General features: G+C 42.1%; 1 protein-coding gene across 2 annotated transcripts in view; it reads right to left on the bottom strand.

Annotated features, from left to right (window-relative positions):
- The window catches only part of TMEM260 (transmembrane protein 260), a 67,714-nt gene that overhangs the window by 9,958 nt on the left and 34,700 nt on the right, over positions 1 to 23,056 (bottom strand). The window contains exons 6-16 of one of the 2 annotated variants that reach the window (XR_015698375.1): positions 22,264 to 22,443; positions 20,207 to 20,247; positions 19,133 to 19,216; positions 17,085 to 17,202; positions 15,620 to 15,792; positions 14,453 to 14,624; positions 13,103 to 13,251; positions 10,756 to 10,932; positions 10,141 to 10,194; positions 9,424 to 9,514; positions 6,287 to 6,605 (exon numbers count right to left, since the gene is read on the bottom strand). Coding sequence is in view for 1 of the 2 variants with exons in the window: in XM_087727982.1 (XP_087584108.1) it covers positions 6,336 to 6,605; positions 9,424 to 9,514; positions 10,141 to 10,194; positions 10,756 to 10,932; positions 13,103 to 13,251; positions 14,453 to 14,624; positions 15,620 to 15,792; positions 17,085 to 17,202; positions 19,133 to 19,216; positions 20,207 to 20,247; positions 22,264 to 22,443 (1,509 nt within the window). In the remaining variant the exon portion in view is untranslated. Of the gene's footprint in view, positions 1 to 3,997; positions 6,606 to 9,423; positions 9,515 to 10,140; positions 10,195 to 10,755; positions 10,933 to 13,102; positions 13,252 to 14,452; positions 14,625 to 15,619; positions 15,793 to 17,084; positions 17,203 to 19,132; positions 19,217 to 20,206; positions 20,248 to 22,263; positions 22,444 to 23,056 lie in introns of those variants that run through there. The other variant, XM_087727982.1, reaches the window with a different exon arrangement.

The following is a 23,056-nucleotide window of genomic DNA, read 5'->3' as shown; positions in this document are numbered from 1 at the left end:
AAACTACTTTGAGCTAGATTCTAAAGTAACGTTAGCATAAATTTGATAGTGGTTAAAAGAATGCGGAATGATTTATGTTGTTTAAACTTTGTTAGATGGGACTATTTTAAAATAGAAGGTTAACTGACTCTTGCTGAAAGTATTATTTGAAAATGATCCATGCTATTTAACTTTTATTTGAAGGGAAAGTTGGTTGTTATAGTTCTGAGTTACTTTTTAAATAAACGCTAGTATAAATTTGATAGTGGTAAATATTAGACAAGCAAGAGATGAGGGTAAAATGCATGTGGAATGAATTACGTTATTTGTGGTAAATACCAGACAAGCAAGGGAAGAGGGCAAAATTTACGTTGTTTAAAGCTTATTAGAACAGGAAGCTGCTTGGGATTATCTTAAGATAACTGTAAAAAGAATGCGGAATGATTTATGTTGTTTAAACTTTGTTAGAAGGGACTACCTTAAAATAGAAGGTTAATTGACTCTTGTTGAAAGTATTACTGGAATATGTGGAATGATTCATGCTACAAATCGCTCTGAGCTATATTTTAAACAAATGTTAGTATAAATTTGATAGTGGTAAATATCAGACAAGTGGGGGATGAGGGTAAAATGCATGTGGAATGAACTAAGTTATTTAAATTCTACTAGAAGGGGAAGTCGGTTGGAATTATCTTAAGATAGAAATTGATTCCTGTGTAAAGTAATATCTGATCTATGCTGCTTAACTTTACTAAGAAGGGGAAATCTGGTTAGATTATTTTGAAATACGGTTTGAAAAAGGGGTAAAGAAAGATCATTTACGTTGTTTAAATTTTACTAGAAGGGAAAGTTTGATTACTTGTCTGTAAAGTTATATTTGAATATATGGCAGGAACTATGCTGCTTAAATCCTATTGGAAGGGATCATGAGGTTTAGGAAGGGAACGGGAGAGTCTACAGAAGATCGGGGTAAATAGCAAAGAAGTAAGAGACGAGAATAAAATATAGATAGAATGATTTATACTATTTAAGCATAGATAAAGATGGGGGGCTGAGATCAACACAAAGAGTGGTTTCTTTTCCTTTTTTTTTTTTTTTTTCTTTTTTATATATTACTTTTATTTTTTAATCCATATGTATACAAGATATTTTAGATAGAAGGTAGTGCCAGGTGTGGGCCCTGGGAAGCCGGGAAGATTAGGGATGGGGATTGTGGGGGGTGGGGTGGGGGGGAGTTAACATAATCTTAATAAGAACTAGAATGTATTTATATACGGTGGTTCCTTTTTTTATTATTATTATTATTATCTTTTTTTTTCCTTGGTTCATTTTACATTTATTAGATCAAACAACACTCGAATAAAGGCATACACCAAGGAGGGAGGTAGAGGGAAGGAAGAGGGAGGAGTAAGGAAGGAGTAAGGGGAATGTAAGGAGTAAGGGGAATGTAAGGAGGGTGTCTGGGGAGTAAGGGGAGAAGGAAGGTTTGAGGGGAAAGGGAAGTAGGAGGGGAGTGTTAGAGGGAGAAAGGAAAGTTGGAGGGGGTAGATGGGGTGTATGGAGGATGCAAGGGTTAGGTGGGGTTGTGAATGATGAGTTGTGTTTCCTTTTTATCTGATTGTTTTATTCCTTTTTTCTTTTTTTTTCTTCTTTTCTTATAGTAAATACCCTGTGTATAAATGATTGCAAATGGAATGTGAAAATTGAAAATTGAATAAAATATTTTATATATAAAAAAAAAAGGATAGCAGTGTGGCAATATCTAAGGGGCTGCCAAAAAGAAAAGAGGGAGTCAACCCTATTTTCCAAAACACCTGAAAGCAGGACAAGAAGCAATGGATGGAAACTAACCAAGGAGAGAAGCAACCTGGAACGAAGGAGAAATTTCCTAAAAGAACAACTTGCCCCCAGAAGCTGTGGGTGTTCCAACACTGGAGGTTTTGAAGAAGATATTGGATAATCATTTGTCTGGAATGGTATAGAGCAGGGGTCTCCAAAATTGGTCACTTAAGACTTGTGGACTTCAACTCCCAGAATTCCAGAATTCCAGTTGGGGAATTCTGGGAGTTGAAGTGCACAGGTCTTAAAGTGGCCAACTTTGGAGACCCCTGGTATAGAGTCTCCTGCTTAAGCACATTTGGACTAGAAGACCTCCAAGGTCCCTTCCAATTCTATTGTTCTGCTATTCTGTAATACTGTATTCAGAGTTGAACAACAGTCATTTCCTTTGTAAAGAGCAAACTGAGCAGCTATGGAAGATCCAAATGGAATAAAATCACATAGAAGCCTTTTTTTATTCAGGTATTATTGAATCATCTTTATCATATTAGCAGCAAGACAGAACTTCAAGTGTAGAATGAAAGAGTTGAAAGAAACCGTGAAGGTCTTCTAATCAAACTCCCTGTGCAACGCAGGAATTCTTATACCACCCTGGACTGTATGAGAATTCCTGGCTGTCTAATCTTTTATTGACTAATTCTATTGTTGGAGCACTCCTTAAGAGCAGGACATCTTTATTCTCATCTATTAGACTCCACTTTTCTTAATTTTCAAAAATACATCTTTTCCATTCATTTCCAATTTGATGCCTTTTACCATCTTTTCATCTTACATTTTGTCAGTCTTTCGCATACTATTATGATCATTATTAGATGAATCCCAAAAAATGAACTTCTGCTGCCTATCATGGTTTTAGGCAATTGAAAGTTTTATCTAATGATTTTTTTTATTAAGAGGCCTCTCTGTATGCACAGGGTGGTGAAGGAAGTGCCTTTACACTGAATTTCTAGATTTACTTTAGAAAACATCTCTATGTCGAATTAAAAAGAACAGAGCAAAACAGAGTTACACATATCCAAGTAATAAACAAAATTTCTGGGAAGAAAATCCTTTCATAATTTCAGAGTTTTACTTTTTTGTATGCATGCTGGAATTCTCCATGGAAACTAAGAAAAATTCTTTATCTCCCTTTACCACGTTGCTATCCACAAAGAATAATCAATATGCAGTTTGTTATCATAAGAGAATTAACTAAAGCTAGAATAAAAGAGTATCCTTCCTATGTGAGCCATGGTTATTGGAATGGAGACAGACAGACAGACAGACAGACAGACATATATGTCTTTGGTTATTCGGGTTTTCTCCCGCGTAAAATTGGAAATTCCAGGAAGCACGAAGCCGAGTAAGCAATTTTACATGGGAGAAAACCCGAATAACCAAAGACCTACATACTAAGATAACTATATATAATATATATAAATAACTATATATAGAAAAATAAATGGATGTGTGTAACTCTGAGCATAACTCTGGAACATCTCGAGCAATTACCTCAAGCAATTGTCTTGAGCAATTTCAACCAAACTTGGTACACAGATGACTTATTCTCTGGAAGCAAATATTGTGGGGGTAAGACATCCCTAAGACTCCTCGGTGTGTGTGTTCTGTTAAAATACAGCCTGTTGTGCCTTAAAATGTCTTCTATTGTACTGTCGTAAAATGTATTCTACTGTACAGCGCAGTGGAGTTACCATGGTAACAGATTAACAGTACTCCACAAGGGGGCTCCCTCAAGTAAGAGGGAAAATCCAACATTAGAAATTACGTTTGGTCGGGACATTTTCCCCCTAAAAATAAATACCTGAGCAACGCCAGGTTATCAACTAGTAATTTCTAATTAACAATGTGGCCTTTGCGTCTTTGATGAAGTTCCTGAAAAGATGTGATAGTTACACCCCAAAAAGCTATCTCTAAAGGTGCAAAAATATCATAATATTCCAGAGAAGTTCGTTCATCTTGTTTACATGGAATTGCATTCTATAAAAGATTTTCATTTTCTATGATGCAAATCTATCTTTTATGAGTTGGTGCAAAAATATGATGATCCTGAGAAAATATATAGTTGGTGAAATTGCAAATGAAGGAACGAGAAGCTGTTTTCAATTTTCTAGCAGTCCAATTATCAAATAAATCCAGGTGTTCTTATATCAAGAGCACTTTCAACAAGATAGACTGGAAATGCAAGAATTGACTTATTTATTAAAAGCATGTTCATGTTGTTATTCAGGTAAAAATCCCTCAGTGCAACTAGTAAATACAAAAAAACAGCATTATATAAATAAAACAAACATCAAGATCATCCTTCAAAAGCTACAAAAGAGGGTTAAATAAAACAAAGCCGGATCAGAACAATATAAAAATCTACAATTAAAATGTGTGGAACAATAAAAAGATGTTTATCAGAGCTCTGCCACTAAAGACACGTGACAATGGTAAGAAAACCATTTAGTGGGTTGCCTTTGCTCCTGTGGCAGAACTACAACATTATGACTGGAAGTACACATTTCTATTTTCAAGGATGTACAGTTGCACATGATGTCCAAGTTCAGATATACCCCATTTTGAGTGTATCTTACTTCAACTGGCAGGCAGTATCCAAGGAAGATCTCAGCAATCAGAGTAGTTTATGTAGAAATTATCAATCCTTAAAAGTTATCTGGTGCAAAAAGGGATAGAGGTAGAGGATTATAATGCTCAAAATCAGCACTTTGTGAGGAAAAAACTGGGTGAAAGTACAGCTCTTCTCAGAAGTGTAAGAAGTGATCCAATTTCTTACTACAGTTTGTAAAGCAGTCCCCTCACAACTTATTTTAAATACCAGAAATTACAATCAATGGCTTTCTAAAATCTGACAGAAATATATTTCCTATCAGCTGCATCTCTGATTCTTCTTGAAGAAATGTAGGTGATTGAAGCGGAGACCTTTGATGTTCATAATAAATACTCAATTTATAAAATAGGGTGCATCCTTTTTGAATTTTTCTACAATAATCTACTTCCGAGGTGATTAGAGAACATGTGGTCCTCGTTAAGTGGCCACAATTGGGACCAGCAACTTGGTCGTTAAATGAAGTGGTCACTAAATGAAACCACAAATCTGTTTATGATCTTACTTCAGCTTTCTTTTGCTTTACAGACTAAGAAAATTGTAAATGTGAGGCCTGATTGCAAAATTACTTTTCCATCCCCATCATAAATGTGAACAGTTGCTAAACAAGGCAGTCACTAAATAAGGATTGCCTGTAGTACTAATTCTGGTCAGATTATGCCTATTCAGAAAAAGCTGCAAGTAGTGTAAATTTTTATCTTGTGGAAAGAAGTTGGTGGCTCAGAGGCGACTGGCTTTCAAGAGGTAAGCTGTCCATTATTTCTATGAATTCTGTGATTATCAAATGCCCAATTCCATCAGGTTAGTTTTTGCTATTAAGACTTTGACTCTGATGTTAACACTAAATAGTAGGCCAGAAACATATACAAATGGATACATCAAAACAGAACATATGAATATCAGAGGCATCTCAAGTCCAACATTGTACTCCCAACAGTACTCAACTGAATGCTATTGTGATATTCCATGCTTGGTATGAGGGCAAAAGTGATAATGACTGTTAGCCTTTGTTCAAACTCTCTGTTGATATAAATCTGCCTTTTATTCTATCTCAGGTGTGTTAAACTCAAGGCCCTTGGGACGGATACGGCCCAGGGGGTGCTTAGATCTGGCCCGTGGGACTGCCCTGGAAACAGCGAAGGACTGGCCCGTGTTGCCTCTGCTAGTGAAAATGGAGCTCAGGAGCTCAGGAGCATCCTCCTGAGCTCCATTTTCGCTGGCAGAAGGTTGCAGGAGGCCATCACAGCCAAAAACGGAGCTTGGGAGCCCCTTTTCACTGGCAGAGGATTGCAGGAAGCCATCACAGCTGGAAACAGAGCTTGGGAGCCCGTTTTCGTTGGCAGAGTGCTCGGGCCGTCACAAGTGCACCCAACAGGAGTGACATTAAGCTGGCCATGCCTACCCCAGCCCACTGAAATCAAACGCAACTCTGATGCGGACCTCAATGAAATTGAGTTTGACATCCCTGTTCTATCTGGTAGCCATGTTCACAGCAAACGACAGTGCCTAGTCAACCGTACCTGAGGATAAAAGACTAAGTCAACCTTCAGCCAATCAGGATTGAACTCAAGACGATGGGCAGTTAGCCTGCAATACTTCATTCTAACCACTGCGCCACCAAGGCTCTAATTACCAATATACTCTATTAAGATGTTTTCAGTTAGACTCTCCAACGTTCAGCTTTGTTTAATGACTCCCACATTGTAACATCAAAAGGGAGAAAAATCCCAATTCATGTCCCCGCAGCCTTTGTTTATGCTTCTCTACACCCCCTTCTTTTGATTTAGTCTTTTCGTTCTATCCAAAACCCTGCATTTAAGCTTGTTTTCCCCCCCACAATCTACGGAATCCTTCTCTTACTCTTCATTTCCTCTCCAACAAATTTTCCCTTGGACCTCATCAGCACATCCTATGCAAGCCGCCTCGCTGCCTTCTTCAGTTTTCTCACTTCCCGAAGTTCTTTCTTCATATGCTTTATGGCTTGCAAAATGCTGCTCTGCTGGGGATCATCTGCAGCTTCCTCCAAGTAAAAGCGGAAGTGTTTGATGATTTCTAAGAGTAGCACTTCTGGGTCTTCCCTCGCTGGGTGAAGATGTAGCACCCTCTCGCAGGCGATGGCGTAATTTTTGTGCCAGTTCACTGGATGAGTTTTGTACGTGTTCACAATTTCCTTGTACAGCTGTAAATCACAGAAGACGGTTCAGGATTGAAGAGGAATCTCAGAGATATCATTTCCCCGTGTTACAAATATTTGCTCACTTTTTTTTTTAAAGCAGTCAAGCTTGGCATAAACAGCATCTATATAAAATAAAGCCTCTGCAAGTGAAGTAAAATAGGACACCGTTTATGAGCATATGTTTTAAACCATGAAATGCAACTCTCTGCATTTCTATTCAGAAATAAGCTCTGCTAAGCACTTCCCAGTCAGTGTGTATAGGATTTGAGCTAAGAGGTTTCATGTGTGCGGCTGATGATTGGGCATCCTGCTCTGATGTCATCCAACTGAAAAGAGGAATAAAGATGTAGGATTCTCAAGGGGAAACTAAAGAATAATAATCCCAAGGATAAATCTGAAAGGTAAACTGGAAGAGAGAAGTAAGAGAGAGAAGCCAGAGAGCAAAAAGGGTGAGGAATAAGCAACAATGAACTGAAGATATGTGTTTTATTTCTAGTGGAGCCATTCTGCCTATGAAAGCAGCAAAAGAAAAGAAATGAACTTGGGTTATTTCCTCTAAATTGGATCCATTTTATTGCTAAGCCACCATTTTTTTTCCAATGTGGGAGAGGGGAAAGAAAAAATGTATGTGTGCTTGAGTTGCTACTGATAACAGAATCAACACCCATCTTTTTCATATTCACACAATTACAAGGCCTGCAGGTAGCAAACCATGAGCAAAGTTCCTAAGGGGGGAGGGGAGGAGAGGGGGGAGACATAGAAAACTTGCTGAGATATTATTCTTTAGCTAATCGGCCATGGGTCTGCCTTTGCTCGCTGGGAATAGCTTCCTGATTCTGCTTGGGTTATACAGGTTGTAGATGAGGACTTGGTCCTATTCTTCTACTGGAACCTCAAGGCACTACCTTAAGCAGGCTTTCACAGTTGCCATCCAACTAGTCTGCTAACCTCAGGGGTGGGCAGCTACGGGTTTGCCTGGGTTTGGGAGAAACCCATAGCTAATGTTATGGCCCGTTTGAAGAACCTCCAAATCCAATCCCTGGCTGGCCCCGTCCACCCCACCCCACTCCTCCCAGGAGTCTCCATGCGGCCCATTTTGGATGAGAGGTAAGTGCAGTGCCCACCATGGTGCAGGAAGCTAACTAGGCCACGGCCATCATGGCCACGCCCACTCAGCAGCTGGGCAGAGAACCTGTTGTTGAACTGTTTGAAGCCCACCCCTGGATAACCTCCCCAAGTAAGCTTAGCTGTGGCATCTGGCTTGCTACTACAGGACAGTGAAAAGGTCCCACAGTTCTGGGACAAAGTGAAGGACAATCTTTCCAGCTATACAGAGGCAGCACTCAAGAGCAGTGAGGTAGAAACAGCTATCATGCCCTCACGAATGAAGGCGAATATATGTATCCCAGGATAATGTTGCAGGATCCAATCTGGGTCAGTCATTGGGACCAGAGTTTTAGTCTTCCAGGCTTTGGGACTTGTGCTGGTGCCCAACCTCAGGGAACTTCTCTCTGCAGGAACATTCTGCTAGAGAGAAGTTCCCTGAGGATGGGCTTCAGCATGAGTCCGAAAGTTTAGAAGACTAAAACTCTGGTCTCTGTGAGTGACTCAGATTGGATCCTGTAGCTGTCATGCCTTATTCGGAGCCCTAAAGCAGGTAATGGCAGGGAGGAAAAGATACCAACCCGGACTTATGCCTAGTGGTCAGACAGATGGAAATAGATCTCCTGGTTGCAGCTGTACTATCTTATCTATCTATCTATCTATCTATCTATCTATCTATCTATCTATCTATCTATCTATCTATCTATCTATCTATTTATCTATCTATCTATCTATCATCTACCTACCTACCTACCTACCTACATAGATACATATCTCTGGCTTAGCTGATAAAGGAGGAGAGCCTGTGGCTTAGTGGCTAATATAACTGCCTAATATGTAATACAGCCCAGGTTTGATTCCCAAACTTAATACATAGATGATTTAATCTCTGAAAAAAAATACTGTGGTGGTAAGACACCCCTAACATCCCTCGAGGTGTGTGTTCTGTTGTGCCTTAAAATGGCTTCTACTGTACTGCCGTAAAATGGCTTCTACTGTACAGCACAGTAAAGTTGCCATGGTAACGGCTTAACAGTAGTCCCCAAGGGGTCTCCCTCTGGTAAGGAGGTAAATCCAATATTAGAAATTGCTTTTGGTCGGGACATTTTCCCCCTATAAATAAATACCCAGGCAACGGCATGTTATCAGCTAAATTGATCTGATGATTGGAACCAGTGGAAAAATCAACACTAATCAACCATATAGATACCACCCAGACCTCAGGCCCATCCCTTGGTGCCCAAAGGACATTTTAAATAAAGTTTATTTAATAAAAAAAATTAAATATGAAGCTGGTCTGTTATAAAGCCTCAGCCCCTAGCAACATAATGATTTTCAGGGATGTTTGAGTACATAATAATCCCTTGAGAGGGAGCCTCATAATAATCTAGGGCAGTGTTTCTCAACCTTGACAATTTTAAGATGTGTAGATCTCAACTCCCAGCAACTCCCAGCAACTCCCAGCCATCACCTGCCTTGGGAATTCTGGAAGTTGAAATTCACACATCTAAACACAAAGTCTAAACAGGTGCATTAACACTGACCTACCCTGACACCCATTTTGTGTATAGCTAGGTTTCATACTCCAGCCACTTTCTGACTGCATCCATTACATAGTGCAAACTTACAAATGATTCCTGTCCCAAAATTGTGTCTTATCCCTGTGCAAATATATAAACCGCTTGAGCTTTTCTATCCCAAAGTGGAAAGTTCTCACCTTATAAGCAAGGATGTAAAGCTTTGCTTTCTCTTCCACAGATGTGGAACCAGTTTCTGCAAGGTCAAAAAGAAAGAAGGCTGTTTTCATCCTAGGAGGGGGGGGAAAACAACAACAGAAGTGAACTGTATATTCTTTAAACACCAACTGGCATCCATGGAGGAGGAGGTAGGATTCACTTCCCCATGGAATGATTGTGTTGAATTTATATTTGCCGACAAAGAAATAAAGGGAGACTAGTATAGATCTATTTCAAGCTATTTAGCTCTCCTCAGCTAATCATACCCTTCTGGGATTCAAACCTGGGCTACTTACATATTAGGTAGATGTTTTAACCTCTAAGCCACAGGTTCTCCTTGCTTTGGCAGCTATACTAGGGGTGGATTAAATGTTTTTTATCAGGGAAACCTGAGTCTACCCAAGTATGGGATGGCACATGGAATGATTGTTCACTATACTGAGCTGGTGTTTACTGGATATGGCATTAAAAACTGTACTCCAGAACATCTGAAGGGCACCAATTGTCTTAATTCATTAACTGAAGTTAATATTCCATCCTCTGCTAGACACCAGCTTCCCTAGATTGTCATTATGCTTCCTCTGAGTTTTACCTGCTCAGTGCTGCAATGTGCAATATAATTAATTTGTATATAGATTGATACAATTATCCTCTCTTTCAGACTTTTTCTGAAACATGGGAAGGAAACAGGCTCTCACCTGGCTTGCCACATCTCTTCATTTGCTACCAACTCCCAGGAAGATGAGTCAAACCTTTAAAAAAAGCAGGTAAATTGATATGCAAGACCAGGTAGAGGCCCCCAAAGACAGAGCATGAACAGGATAACTAAAACTTTCCAGATAAAGTTGAGGAAATGGGAACAAGTAAGATGATGTTATCCCTTCATTTCCATTAGTGATTCTATCCAAACCTCTCTGGATCCATTCCAGTGGTGGGATGGCAGGCAGTACGCCCCGGTATGGGCGTACCGGAGCCTGCCCGGAGCACCAAATACCATTCCGGTACGGTGCTCCGGAGGGCCCACCCACCCGCCTGAGCTCCTTACCGGTCTTTTAAGTCTTTGGCACTTCCACGCACGGCGTGTACAGCACCTGCGCGACGCTCCAATGAGCAGCTGGAGCGTTGCGGAAGCTCGTGGAGGCATGCTAAGACGCATGTGTGTGCCCATGTGGATCCGGAACCCACCACTGATCCATACCAAACATACCTTTGATGCTACCACTATATCTTCACTAATGACAAAAAGAATTAGCACTCATCCAACTCCCTTCTTGCAACTTTTTAGAAGCTACTGTCAACTATGTGTCACTAACCTTCCATATTCCTCAGTCCAGTTGTAGAGGTTTTGGGTACGCTCAACCCACATTTCAGGATCAAAGGGAACTTTTGAAGATACAAGTTTATCACAAGAGCCCCAGGGCCAAAGGGAATAGTCTTTTTTCCAGGTAGGGTCACCTTCATGGAGTCCAATACAGACAAAGGTGTCTTTGCTATTACAAAGAAACAAACAAATTAATAATAAAAAAGGTAAGTGGATAGCAATAGCAATAGCAGTTAGACTTATATACCGCTTCATAGGGCTTTCAGCCCTCTCTAAGCGGTTTACAGAGTCAGCATATTGCCCCCAACAACAATCCAGGTCCTCATTTTACCCACCTCGGAAGGATGGAAGGCTGAGTCAACCCTGAGCCAGTGAGATTTGAACAGCTGAACTGCAGTCAGCTGAAGTAGTCTGCAGTGCTGCATTTAACCACTGCGCCACCTCGGCTCTTGTACAATTGTGCGTGCCTGCGATAGCACTAACAGCAACCAATATGGAGAAAGCTAGGAGCGATGGTTGGTTTATTTTATGTTGAATAGTTGTGTAAATGATTTCAGTTGTGTTACTGATTAGAAATACTTGTCTAATCTTGTGCTAGATCAGGGGTGTCAAACTGGCAGCCCATGGGCCAGATGCGTCTTGTGCAGGCCACGCCCACCCCAGCTCTGTGAAGGGAAAAAAACATGAAGAAACATCATGTGACAGCAATGTGACGCTGCGAGTTTGACTCCCGTGTCAAACTCGAGATACAGGATGAGAACAAGAGTTTACTTCAAGGCTTCAGAGAAATTCAGAACAGGTCAAGGCCATTGAGGCTACTGAAATTTGCTCCAGACAACAACCCAATAATCCTCTACCTGAACATCATCAGTGATGGGAATATCCCATCTCTCACAGTAATTGGTCTAATCTAGAAGGCCTCCAAGTTGTTCTGACCTAGGCTTCCTTAAAAAGCATGAAGCAGAGTCTTGATCCCAGTAAAACCTCTTACACGACTGTGAATTCCTCTCATTCATTCAGTCGGCAAGGCTTGGCAAACAGTTTTTCAGAGGAGTATTTATCAACATGAACCTTATCTCACTTAGAGAGCTGCCAGATAACTAGTTTCCAAACACAGGGCAAGGCAATACTTGGCGCAGAGTCTCTTATAGTCACAAACAGAACTTTCCACTCTTGAAACAACCGAAGGAACGAATTGTTTACTGCAAAAGCGCACTCCCCGTTCGCTCCTCTTTTGTTTCCTATGGGGGGAGCCAATCACCTCCAAGGTGTGGCTTTACTCCTAAGTCGACCCTGCTTTCTTAGTTGTTCATATCTTCTGGCAGCTCTGCGCATGCACACACTGGGAACAGGCTCCAGCTGCTCCTCTGCCTCACTGCTGTCTAGCTCCCTCTCTGTCTCCGACGCAGAGCCCTCGTCTGAGCTTTCCTCAGCCCCCAGGACTGGCCCATGTTCCTCTCCAACTTCTTCACTGTCCGACTCTGCTGCCAGACACTCTGTCTGCTGGCAGGCCACAACGTAAAGTCCCTCCCAACTCTGTTATTCTGTTCTCTTACAAACCGGTCTTGCAATTGGGAAGGCTTTTCCCCCCCTAATATTCAAATATAATTTTTCTTCTATAACTTAAATCAGAAGTCCCCAACCTGTGGGCCACGGGCCACCAACCTGGAAAGGTTGGAGAACTCTGACTTAAATCAACTGTTCTATGTCTGAAATGATAGAAAACAGATCTTAGCAATTTTTGTGTGATATCCTTCCATACTCTCAAAACAACCACAAACTCACAGTGTCACATTGCCGTCACATGGCATAACTGCGATGTTTTTCCCCTTCATGGAGCTGGGGAGGGCATGGCCTGCATGTGACGCATCCAGCCCACGGGCCGCCAGTTTGACACCCTGCTCCACAACCATTGACACAAATAAACCTTCAAGTGGCCTCAATGACTTGCTAAAAGAACGCAAATGACCAGCTGTCAGCAAGGAGCATAAATCCTTCCATTCCCCACCATCCAGTCAGACCTCAAGAAGCTTCTTGGATGAGAAGTGAAACGTCTTCAAAGAAAAACCAGAAAGTCCAGTTGCCTCTTGAAAAAGCACCTTTGGGGCAACATACCGCTACATATAAAAATGGCCCTCAGTTATATGAAAGTGAGAGTAAAGATAAATTAAGGCTTGACATGTTTCCTTTTATTTTATCTGAAATTTTTAATATCCTTGACTTTACATCACTTACTCCTTTTCATACCACTGTTTAAACATGGCAGAGAAGAGAGGTATGTATTTAGACATGCGTGAATGTAGGTGAATGTATGATAGTAGGTGAAAAGGAATGCTTACTGTCTATTTACTTTGAGGAAATGATGAAGGTTGAATGTGATTGTTCCATCCGGTAATGGCCCTTCTACAGGATTCCAACGGTGCCCAGGAAAGGTGACGCCAGGTAAATGTTTAGCCAGCTTTGGCAAATACCAATGGTAAGTCATCATCTAGCAAATGGAAGAAATTGTATTAGCCAAGACACAAATGTGTGCCCTCTCTTGGGAGGGAGAGAGGGAGGGAGGGAGAGAGAGAGGGGGGAGAGAGGGGGGAGAGGGGGCAGGGGGAGAGAGGGGGGAAAGAGAGACAGAGGGAGGGAGGGAGGGAGGCAGAGGGAGGGAGACAGAGGGAGGGAGAGGGAGACAGAGGGAGGGAGAGGGAGAGAGGGAAAGAGAGAGAGGGAGAGAGGGAAAGAGAGGGGGTGAGAGAGAGGGAGAAGGAGACAGAGAGAGAGAGAGAGACAGAAGGAGGGAGGGAGAGAGAGACAGAGAGAGACTGAGGGAGGGAAACAGAGAGAGAGACAGAGGGAGGGAGAAAGAGAGAGAGGGAGGGATAGGGAGAGGGGGAGACAGAGGGAGCGAGGGAGAGGGAGCGAGGGAGAGAGAGAGGAAGACAGACAGAGACAGAGGAAGCGAGACAGAGGGAGACAGAGAGAGACAGAGGGATGGAGGGAGGAAGACAGAGGGAGGGAGTCAGAGACAGAGGGAGGGAGGGAGAAAGAGAGACAGAGAGAGGGAGGGAGACAGAGTGAGACAGAGAGACAGAGGGAGACAGAGAGAGAGGGAGGGAGGGAGGAAGTCAGAGGAGGAGGGAAGGAGAAAGAGAGACAGAGGAAGACAGAGAGAGGGAGGGAGGGAATGAATTCTTTAAAGCAGGACATGTATGAACAACATCTCATAGAATATCATGACCCAATGTTTCTCTTTTGGTATTTCCAGCCCGCTTTGGAGAAGAAGTGAACCACATTTAAAGGCAAGGTGATTCCTGCTTTCCATCACTGCAACGTTCAAAGAAGACTGACAGCGGTTGAACTTGCCTTCTGTTTTTGCCAGCTCCCTTAGAAGCAAGAAACTAGCCCAGAGGCTAGTTTCTATTATTCAGTACTACAGGACCCAGTTAGTTGCACATCTTGTAACAAGAAGCACATTCATAAATCAGGAAAACACAATTCACCAATGACCCAGAACAGATGCAATATGGTAGCATAGGAAATGGCAATAGGAACACTATTATCCTATGCTGATCTCTATTCAGTTGTGATTAAAGGTGCTAAAATGCAGAGAGTTATCTAATATTCAGCATCTCCATGGCAGAAGCAAAATTCAAAAGGGGGACTTCTGATTTGCAGCCATTCTATGATATTCTACTGACCTCTTGGTCAACTAAGGTGATATCAGGTCTTATACCCTCACAGTGATGCATGTAGCGAAGAGAATTCCCAGGCAGGTCCCCTCTTAGCAAGATGATGGCATCTGGAGGCATGGAGGACAAAAGATTCATGGCAAACCGGTCAACAACATGGTTGTTACTTTGGTCACAGACACTGTTTCAAAAGGGAAAATTGGAAAAAGAAGAAAAAGAAAGATTTGTCAACCTATCAAGCAAACATTTTGTTTTCAGTCCAACCCCAGGTAGCTACATCAAACTACAGCCTTTGAAAGGAAGGAAGCTACGCACAGGAGAAGATCCTTGATGGTAACAATGGGCCATCAGACACCTGAAGTGTGCTGCAATGGCTACAGTGTTAAACCTGAAGCACTGTGTACCCATATTTCAATCCCCCGCTCAAGCAGAAAACGAAGCACTCCATTCTTGCATCAGCACTTTATTTCAAAACTAAATTCAAAAACCAAAAATGCATTATTTAAAGTTTTTTTTTTAAAAAAAAAAACTATGGTGATAGCCCAAGTTTCCGTTTGGAAATAGACCCAACTGCTTAGGAACAGAAAACGATCAAGATACAGGAGTTTCTCCTATTGGCTTGTTGATAAATTGCACATTTTTTTGCCTATAGTAGCCATTGTCAGGGTTCCAACGGGTGCCCTAATTAAATCATGAGCCTCAAGCCAAGCTTCAAAAGAAATCCAGTTATATATTAGGAGCTTCATGTCGGCATGTTCCAAGTGAAGCCAACTCTGACCCTATGTAATTTATGGCCCAGACTTGACCCTTGAAGTATTATTTATGACAATTATGATAACACTGTATAAATGTGTAAATATTATTATAGTTTAAGTGATTATATGATATATTATACACTATAAAATATATTCGAGAATATAGAAATAGAGCTTATGTAAATACGAATGACATCAACGATACTGATATGGACTCGCTGTAATGAGTGGAAATGTGTATTTTGTTTTTTAATGTTTTTCTTAAAAAGCTTAAAAAATTATTTAAAAAGGAAGGCAGCAGAAGTTCTATGTTCTATGTACATATTGCCCTGAGTAACTTGGGGGAATAGAGAAGAAAAATACATGGACATTAGGGCTCAGTCCACTAAACATTATTAACTGCTGCCTCCCTGTTAATTACCTGTAATTGGAATAGATTTGAGCAGTAACAAGAACAGCTGCCAGAAGCCATTCCAAACTGTAAACCATTCTGCTGTTTCCAATAAATATCTCAACAAGAAAAAAGAGTAAAGAGAAGCCAAAGCCAGCTAGAACGACAATCACTGCATTGCTTTGCATCCAGAATCGCTCGACCTGTTGAAGAACAGAAAAACAGAGTTAGACGGGACCTTGGAGCTCTTCTAGTCCAACCCCCTGCTTAGGCAGGAAACCCTGCACCACTTCAGACAAATAGTTATCAAACATCTTCTTTAAAACTTCCAGTGTTGGGGCATTCACAACTTCTGGAGGCAACTTGTTCCACTGATTAATTGTTCTAACTGAAAGGAAATTTCTCCTTAGTTCTAAGTTGCTTCTCTCCTTGATTAGTTTCCACCCATTGCTTCTTGTTCTATCCTCGGGTGTTTTGAAGAATAGCTTGACTCCCTCTTCTTTGTGACAGCCCCTGAGATATTGGAACACTGGACCCACAGTGTTATTGGAACCACAGAAAATAGCAATAGCAATAGTTAGACTTATATACCGCTTCATAGGGCTTTCAGCCCTCTCTAAGCGGTTTACAGCGTCAGCATATTGCCCCCAACAACAATCCGGGTCCTCATTTTACCCACCTCGGAAGGATGGAAGGCTGAGTCAACCTTGACCCTAGTGGGATTTGAACAGCCGAACTGCTGAACTGCAGTCAGCTGAAGTAGCCTGCAGTGCTGCATTTAACCACTGCGCCACCTTGGCTCCACAAAATATTGTGGTTTTGTACTATTCTGGAAGAGTGATGGTTTATTGCACTTTTCCCAACATTTCCCATGCCTGTGAATGCAGCTTTTGAGAATATGGTGCTTCTGGGGCAGTGTTTCCCAACCTTGGCCATAGCCAGGGATATGGACTTCAACTGCCAGAGTTCTTATAAATGGCTATTCTGGCTGCGGAATTTTGGGAGTTGAAGTCCACAAACCCAGAAATGGATAAGGTGGGAAATACTGTTTTAGGGGATAATGGATTTTGAAGATGATGTAACCCAGTCTAAAAGGTGCTTTTATTTTATTAAATTTCTACACTGCCTATCTAACCTGGGTCATTTACAACATCACTTTCAAATTGGTTTCCAACTGCCCCACCCCTCCCACCCCTCCCACCCCTGTTAAGAGGATCAAATAGCAGGAGCATTCTCTGCCAGAGACCTTAGTGAAGTGTTGTGATCCAAAAGAGACCATTTGAGGCCAAACAGACAAATATCTTAGCCTGGACTAAAAGTACTTTTTATTTGCGTGCTTCCAGCTTTTAAACAGCCATGTTTGGAGGCTGTTTATAATAACATTGAATATGAATCTGCAAAATGAAAGCAAGTTTCTAAAATGTATGGTACCTCCTTTCAGAATCCTACTTTTGCTTTTAAATTAAAATGATCCCTTTTAATTAAGCAAACTCACCACCCCCTTAAACAGGGGCTTTGAAATATCCAAATTTGCCCTCCAAGCAAAGAAAAGAGAGTATATCAATAACATTGACGTAAAGAGCCAAATCAGCTGTGACTTCTCTGTCTTCAGCCTAAAGTGGAGGAAAAAATATAATTTGAAAAGTTTATGAAGACAGTTTCCACGTGCAACAAGAAATTGCAAAATGAATAACGCCTATTACTTACATGATTCTACCTATGACTCAAATTAAAAGCACAGGTGAACAGCAGTGACAGTAACTGGAACAAATCATGAAAAATAAAATCATGCACAGCTGTTCTCCAACTTAGTGCCCTCCAGGTATGTTTATACTACAATTCTAGAACTCCCAACTATGGCAGAGGACTTGAGCTGGGAATGATTGTTTTAAAGAAATAAATGAATACGTTTTTTTCTAAAGTTAATTTTCAAAAATAAATAACTGAATATAACAAATATACTGAATTTCCCAAAATGAAAATTGAGTCTGAACTGAAGATGATCCCGTACCCCAATCTAGGAGCAGATAAATCTACATCTATCTCTCTGCAACCCTAGGCAAACTCTTCCCCATTTTATTAATCTAGGGCAGGGGTGTCAAACTCAATTTCATTGAGGGCCATGTTAGGGTGGTGTTTGACCTTGGGGGGGCTGGGGAGGCATTGCTGGAGTGGGGTGTAGCCTGGGTTGGCGTGGCCACCTCAACATCACTCGTGTCGGAGCACCTATGGAGGCCCTGGCGACTACGGAGCACCTATGGAGGCCCTGGCGACTACGCGGAGGAGAGCCTTTTCAGTATTAGCTCCGACCCTTTGGAACGATCTCCCCATGGAGATTCGTACCCTCACCACCCTCCAGACCTTCCGCACAGCCCTCAAGATCTGGCTATCCCGTCAGGCCTGGGGTTAAAGATTATAATCCGTCCCCTCCCGAATGATGAATGTTGCTTCTATTTTTAATTACGTACTGTTTTATATGTCATTGTGTGTACTCCCTCCCCTATACGTTGTAAGCCGCCCTGAGTCCCCTCAGGGAAAAGGGCGGCCTATAAATAAATTTATTCTATTCTATTCTATTCTATTCCATTGCAACGTCCTCCTGCAGTGCTCTGCCAGTAAAAACGGAGCTCAGGAGGGCTGCATGCAGGAGATTGTTGCAGCTGAAAACAGAGCTCAAGAGGGCCGCATATATGTTGGGGGTGCTTGTGGTGTCAGGGGTGTCTGTGGTGGCCAAGGTGGGGCTGGGGGGAGCAATTGCTTCAGCACTCTGCCAGGAAAAATGGAGCTTGGGAGGGCCATATATTTTTGCTGGCGGAGGCCCCGCAGACCGGTCCTTCGCTGTTTCCAGGGTGGCCCCACAGGCCAGATCTAAGCACCCAGCGGGCTGGATCTGGCCCGTGTGCCTTGAGTCTGATACCCCTGATTTAGGGTTACCAACTCTACATGAAGCCAATCATGAAGACTTTGTCTTCTACAATAAATGTATGTGACATACTTGTGTGCACACACAAAATGTGTGTGTGTGTGTGTGCACAAACATATATACGTGACCCGTCAAAACCGCGTTCCACAAAAGCGCGGTCGACGAAATCGCGTATGTGACGTCATCACAACGCGACGAAAAAGATCGAAAAATTGAAATAAAAATTAAATTAAACCAAGCCGATTCACATAAAGGTAACGGTTAGGTTAAGGGTTAGGGTTAGGTTTAGAGCGTTAGCGTTACGTTTAGCGTTAGGTTAAGGGTTAGGTTAAGGGTTAGGTTTAGGGTTAGGTTTGGGGGGGTTAGGGTAAGGTTTTCGCTTTATTTTTACATTTTTCGATCTTTTTCATCGCGCTGTGATGATGTCACATACGCGCTTTCGTCGACCGCGATTTTGTCGTCCGCAGTTTTGTGGTGGAACCCATATATAAAGCTATAATCTAAAAAAGGCAGAGCAAGACGCATAAGCGTCAGGGAGAAACTTAGTTCAGTCCAACTTTCTGGTTCTCCAAATAAATCTCCAATTTGGAAATATTTAAGCCTGAAATAAACCCCAGTACCTCACTGCACAGCATACACATGCAGCAACTGCAAAGGCCAGCACAACCAGGGAAAGTTCCATCTTCATGTGGGTTACCTGAAAACTGCAAGGAAGCCAGAGAACAAGAGTGTTTGGCAACTATAATGACAGCAAAAGTTCATGGGAAGATGAAGGGAGCCACACATTATAAAATCATCTCTTGCATAAGAGCTAAAGGCAGATGTTAGAGCATCTGGCAAAAGCAGTAGCACTTATATACCCCTTCATAGTGCTTTACAGCCCTCTCAAGCGGTTTACAGAATCAGCCCCAACAATCTGGGTCTTCATTTAATTGACCTCGGAAGGATGGAAGGCCGAGTCAACCTTGAGCCGTGCAGGATCAAACTGCTGGCTGTTGGCAGAATTAGCCTGTAATATTGCATTCTAACCACTGTGCCAGTATGGCTCTTTGGATGCTTTCACAGTGCAGAGAAAAACCACTGGATCAGACAGGGATTAGGTGCCTGGAAAGGAAGTGCTGAACTCTTATCCAATCTAATAGCACACCCAAACAGGTCCTGGATCATACCTGTTCTCCCTTTTTTCCAATATTTCCTTGAATCTGGCACTCAGAAATGGCTGAGGTCCACCAGCTATGATAATCAAATAACTCAAAATGTCACAGGAGAAGTTATTCCCACCCATGTCGCTTTCACAGGTTCACCCCTAAATTCATTCCATCTTGTCATTGCAATCCATCCTTTTTTAATCCACACTTGAATTTGCATTTGGTTATTTTACTCCGCTTGGGAACTGTTTTTTAATGGAAAGTGAGAGACAATGGTTATTTGTAAACACATACATTTAAAAATGTGTCTTATTCTTTCTGCTAAGATCTTGAAACATTTGGGATGTCGAAAAGGAATATAGGATGAAGATCACAAGACAGTACTTTCCCCGAAGTCTTTTAAATCTTCCATTGCCTAAAGGACAAATTAAAGCCGCAATCTTGCACCCACTTACTGCAAATAAGCTCCACTGAACCCAACAGGAAATGTTTGTGTCAGATACGCTTATAATTACACTATAATTCATATAATTTGCATTCACTTACAGCAATACATCAGTCGTACTGGATCCATTTTCCAATTTTACCTGCACAGTAAAGAAGAAAATCAGGATTATTTATATAATGTAAGTCTAGCTATACAATCCATTTTGGTTAACCCAGCCGGCACCCAGGATCTTTATTCTGGAATATCCATGCATTTTATCAAGAACAAGCAATTCCGAGCTATGACAGAGGGGCTTTGGTCACTATATCTGGCCTGCAACCACACTATGCAATGTTAACTTAAACAATGCATTTTTCAAACCAACTTCAAGGGCTCTGCAGCAAAATATTGCAGTTAAGGATTCCTGCTCAGAACTCCAGCCAATCTATCCCAGCCTTTTTCCCTTTATATAACCCCTGTATTAGAATTGGTGAACCTTTTCGGCACCCAGTGACGAAACAGGAGAGCACATGCACTTCCCAGAAACCGGAAGAGCAGCTGCCCGGTGCGCATGTGGACACCAGGAAATTGAACTTCCGGTTTCCAGCATGTGCATGCACACCGGCCACCTGATCTTCCTGTTTCTGGCGCGCATGTGTGCACAAGGACCAACTGGTCAGAAACTGGAAGACTAGGTGGCCAGCACACATGTGCGCACCGGAAACCGGAAGATCATCTTCCCGGCGCACTCACGGGCACCAGGTGGCTGCTCTTCCAGTTTCCGGTGCTCCCGCGCATGTGAAGGCCAGCTAGACGGTGCGCTGGATCCCGGAAGAGCAATGGGCAATGGCTCACGTGCCTAGAGAGATGGTTCTGCATGCCACTTCCGGTACATATGCCATAGGTTTGCCATCATGGCCCTTTATCTTCAGACACTCAATACTGAACATGCTCAGTTCTGACCGGCATTTTTTCACCTGTAAGTTCCTCCCCATTCACCCAACATATACCTATAGTCCTGAAGACCTGACATCACATGTGCCAATCCTTATGGGACAGCTATATAATGACAAATGGTTGAAAATGAGTTCCAGATTCCCAGTTAATAGTTGCTTCCTTACTTGGGTTTCATTAATGCTGATCAAGTATGTGTTCACAAAGAGTTAATGAGAACTGATGAATCCCGTGCAACCACAACAACGCTGTACAAGATTGCAACCTCTACCAGTAAAACCAAGCAAGGGGACAGGGAAATTGATGGAATCATTTCCTGTTTGTAAGCGCCATCCCAGTTCAAACAGAAATTATCTGAAATACTTTCTGGCTGTCATGCGAATAAACCCTGCCAGCTGCACATGGCCAAAGGCTGTCATTTTTACTCACCGAAAAGTCCTAAGTCAGAAAAACTGAGAATCCACTGAATATTCATGCCCAGATAGACCCGAAGCTGGCTTGACTGCTGCAATCAGACTGGCCTTAACACACAAAATACCCCTTTTGGGAAATGCTAATACCAAACATAATCCTGTCCAACGCCTGAGTTCCTCTGATCACTTCAAGGACAAGCTACACATCAATTATGTACTGTAGTAAGTTTAAAATATCACCACCGACTTCAAAACATAAAAGCAGTTAAGATGCACCTACCTAATATGAATTATACAGCTAGAAAAACAGGGGACCAGTGCAGTTTAATATAAACCACTGGAGTTTATTGGAAGTTCAAGCCCACGAAGTGTAGTGGGTGACCAGTTGCCTTGTCTTGGCTCAGCCCACCTAAGAGAGTTGGCAATGGGGTACAGAGAGGATTTCTAGGGTAGGAGGAAAGCTACGATTCAGATCTATACAGCCTTCACGTTCCTCTGCCAGAGGAGAATTCCAGGCTGCCTCTGGGTTGCATTAACCTTCATGTTAAATGAAAAGGCCATGACTTGAACAGCTGGAGGGGATTTAAATGATTTCTCCAGTCACCAAGTGATTACAGCTATCCTAAGGAACAGGTGCAAGAACTATCAAAACCGCAAGTTTTGACAAATAACAAAAACGGCAACGATTCGAAATCCCTTCTGCCTTTCAGAGCCTGACCTGCGAGTTGAAAAGATGCAATATCACCCCGCAGGTTTAGTAATTTAAGAGAAACTTTTTTTTTCTTCTTAAAAGGAGAACTCCAATTTACCAGATTGAATGTGCCGTACTCTTCCCGGAGAAGATGGGTCATAAATCCTTTCAAGGTTGTCTGGTCTCCCCAGGTCCATCGAGCTTTATTGAGGTAGGCAGAGATAGGCAAGTAGAGATAAGGCAAACAACCAGCCAAGAAGCAGGAGCCCAACTTCAGCACATTGCTCAGGGTCACCTCCTACACCCCCCAAAAAAACACATTTTAAAGCACTGCATGAGTCCTCTGTTTGCATTTATTTTTATTTATTTATTTGTCAAACATATACGAGATAACAAGTATAAGTATAAACATGGACATGAACACAGGATAGGAGTACAAATAAATGGGGACAGTAGGACAGGGACGGTAGGCACGCTGGTGCGCTTATGCACGCCCCCTTACCTCTTAGGAATGGTGTCAGGTCCATGGCAGAGAGTTTAAGGTTAAAGCTAAGGGGGTTTGAGGATGTAACAATGGAGTCAGGTGGAGCATTCCAGATGTTGACCACTCTACTGCTGAAGTTGTGTTTTCTGCAGCTGAGTTTGGAGTTGTTTACCTTGCGTTTGTATCTATTGTTTGCCTGTGCTCCAACCTCAAAAGGGGCAGCAAGTGGACAGAGAGAAATCTTGTCTAAGCTAAGCTTCAGTTGGCCCCGATACTGCTAATCTTCAGGAAAGTTTTAAACCCACCCCCCCCGCCAGATATTGGGCCAAGATAATAGATGATCCCACCTTCCAGGAGATGGACTTAAGATTGACTTATGCCTTTTTAGTATTATTTCTTAATTTGCCATATTGTTTTGAAATACATC

This window comes from Thamnophis sirtalis, unplaced genomic scaffold (assembly GCF_051295495.1).
Source record: "Thamnophis sirtalis isolate CommonGarterSnake01/CBP01778 unplaced genomic scaffold, rThaSir2_p1.2 scaffold_1, whole genome shotgun sequence".
NCBI classification, from domain to species: Eukaryota; Metazoa; Chordata; class Lepidosauria; order Squamata; family Natricidae; genus Thamnophis; species Thamnophis sirtalis.
This window is presented reverse-complemented; position numbering and strand designations above follow the sequence as displayed.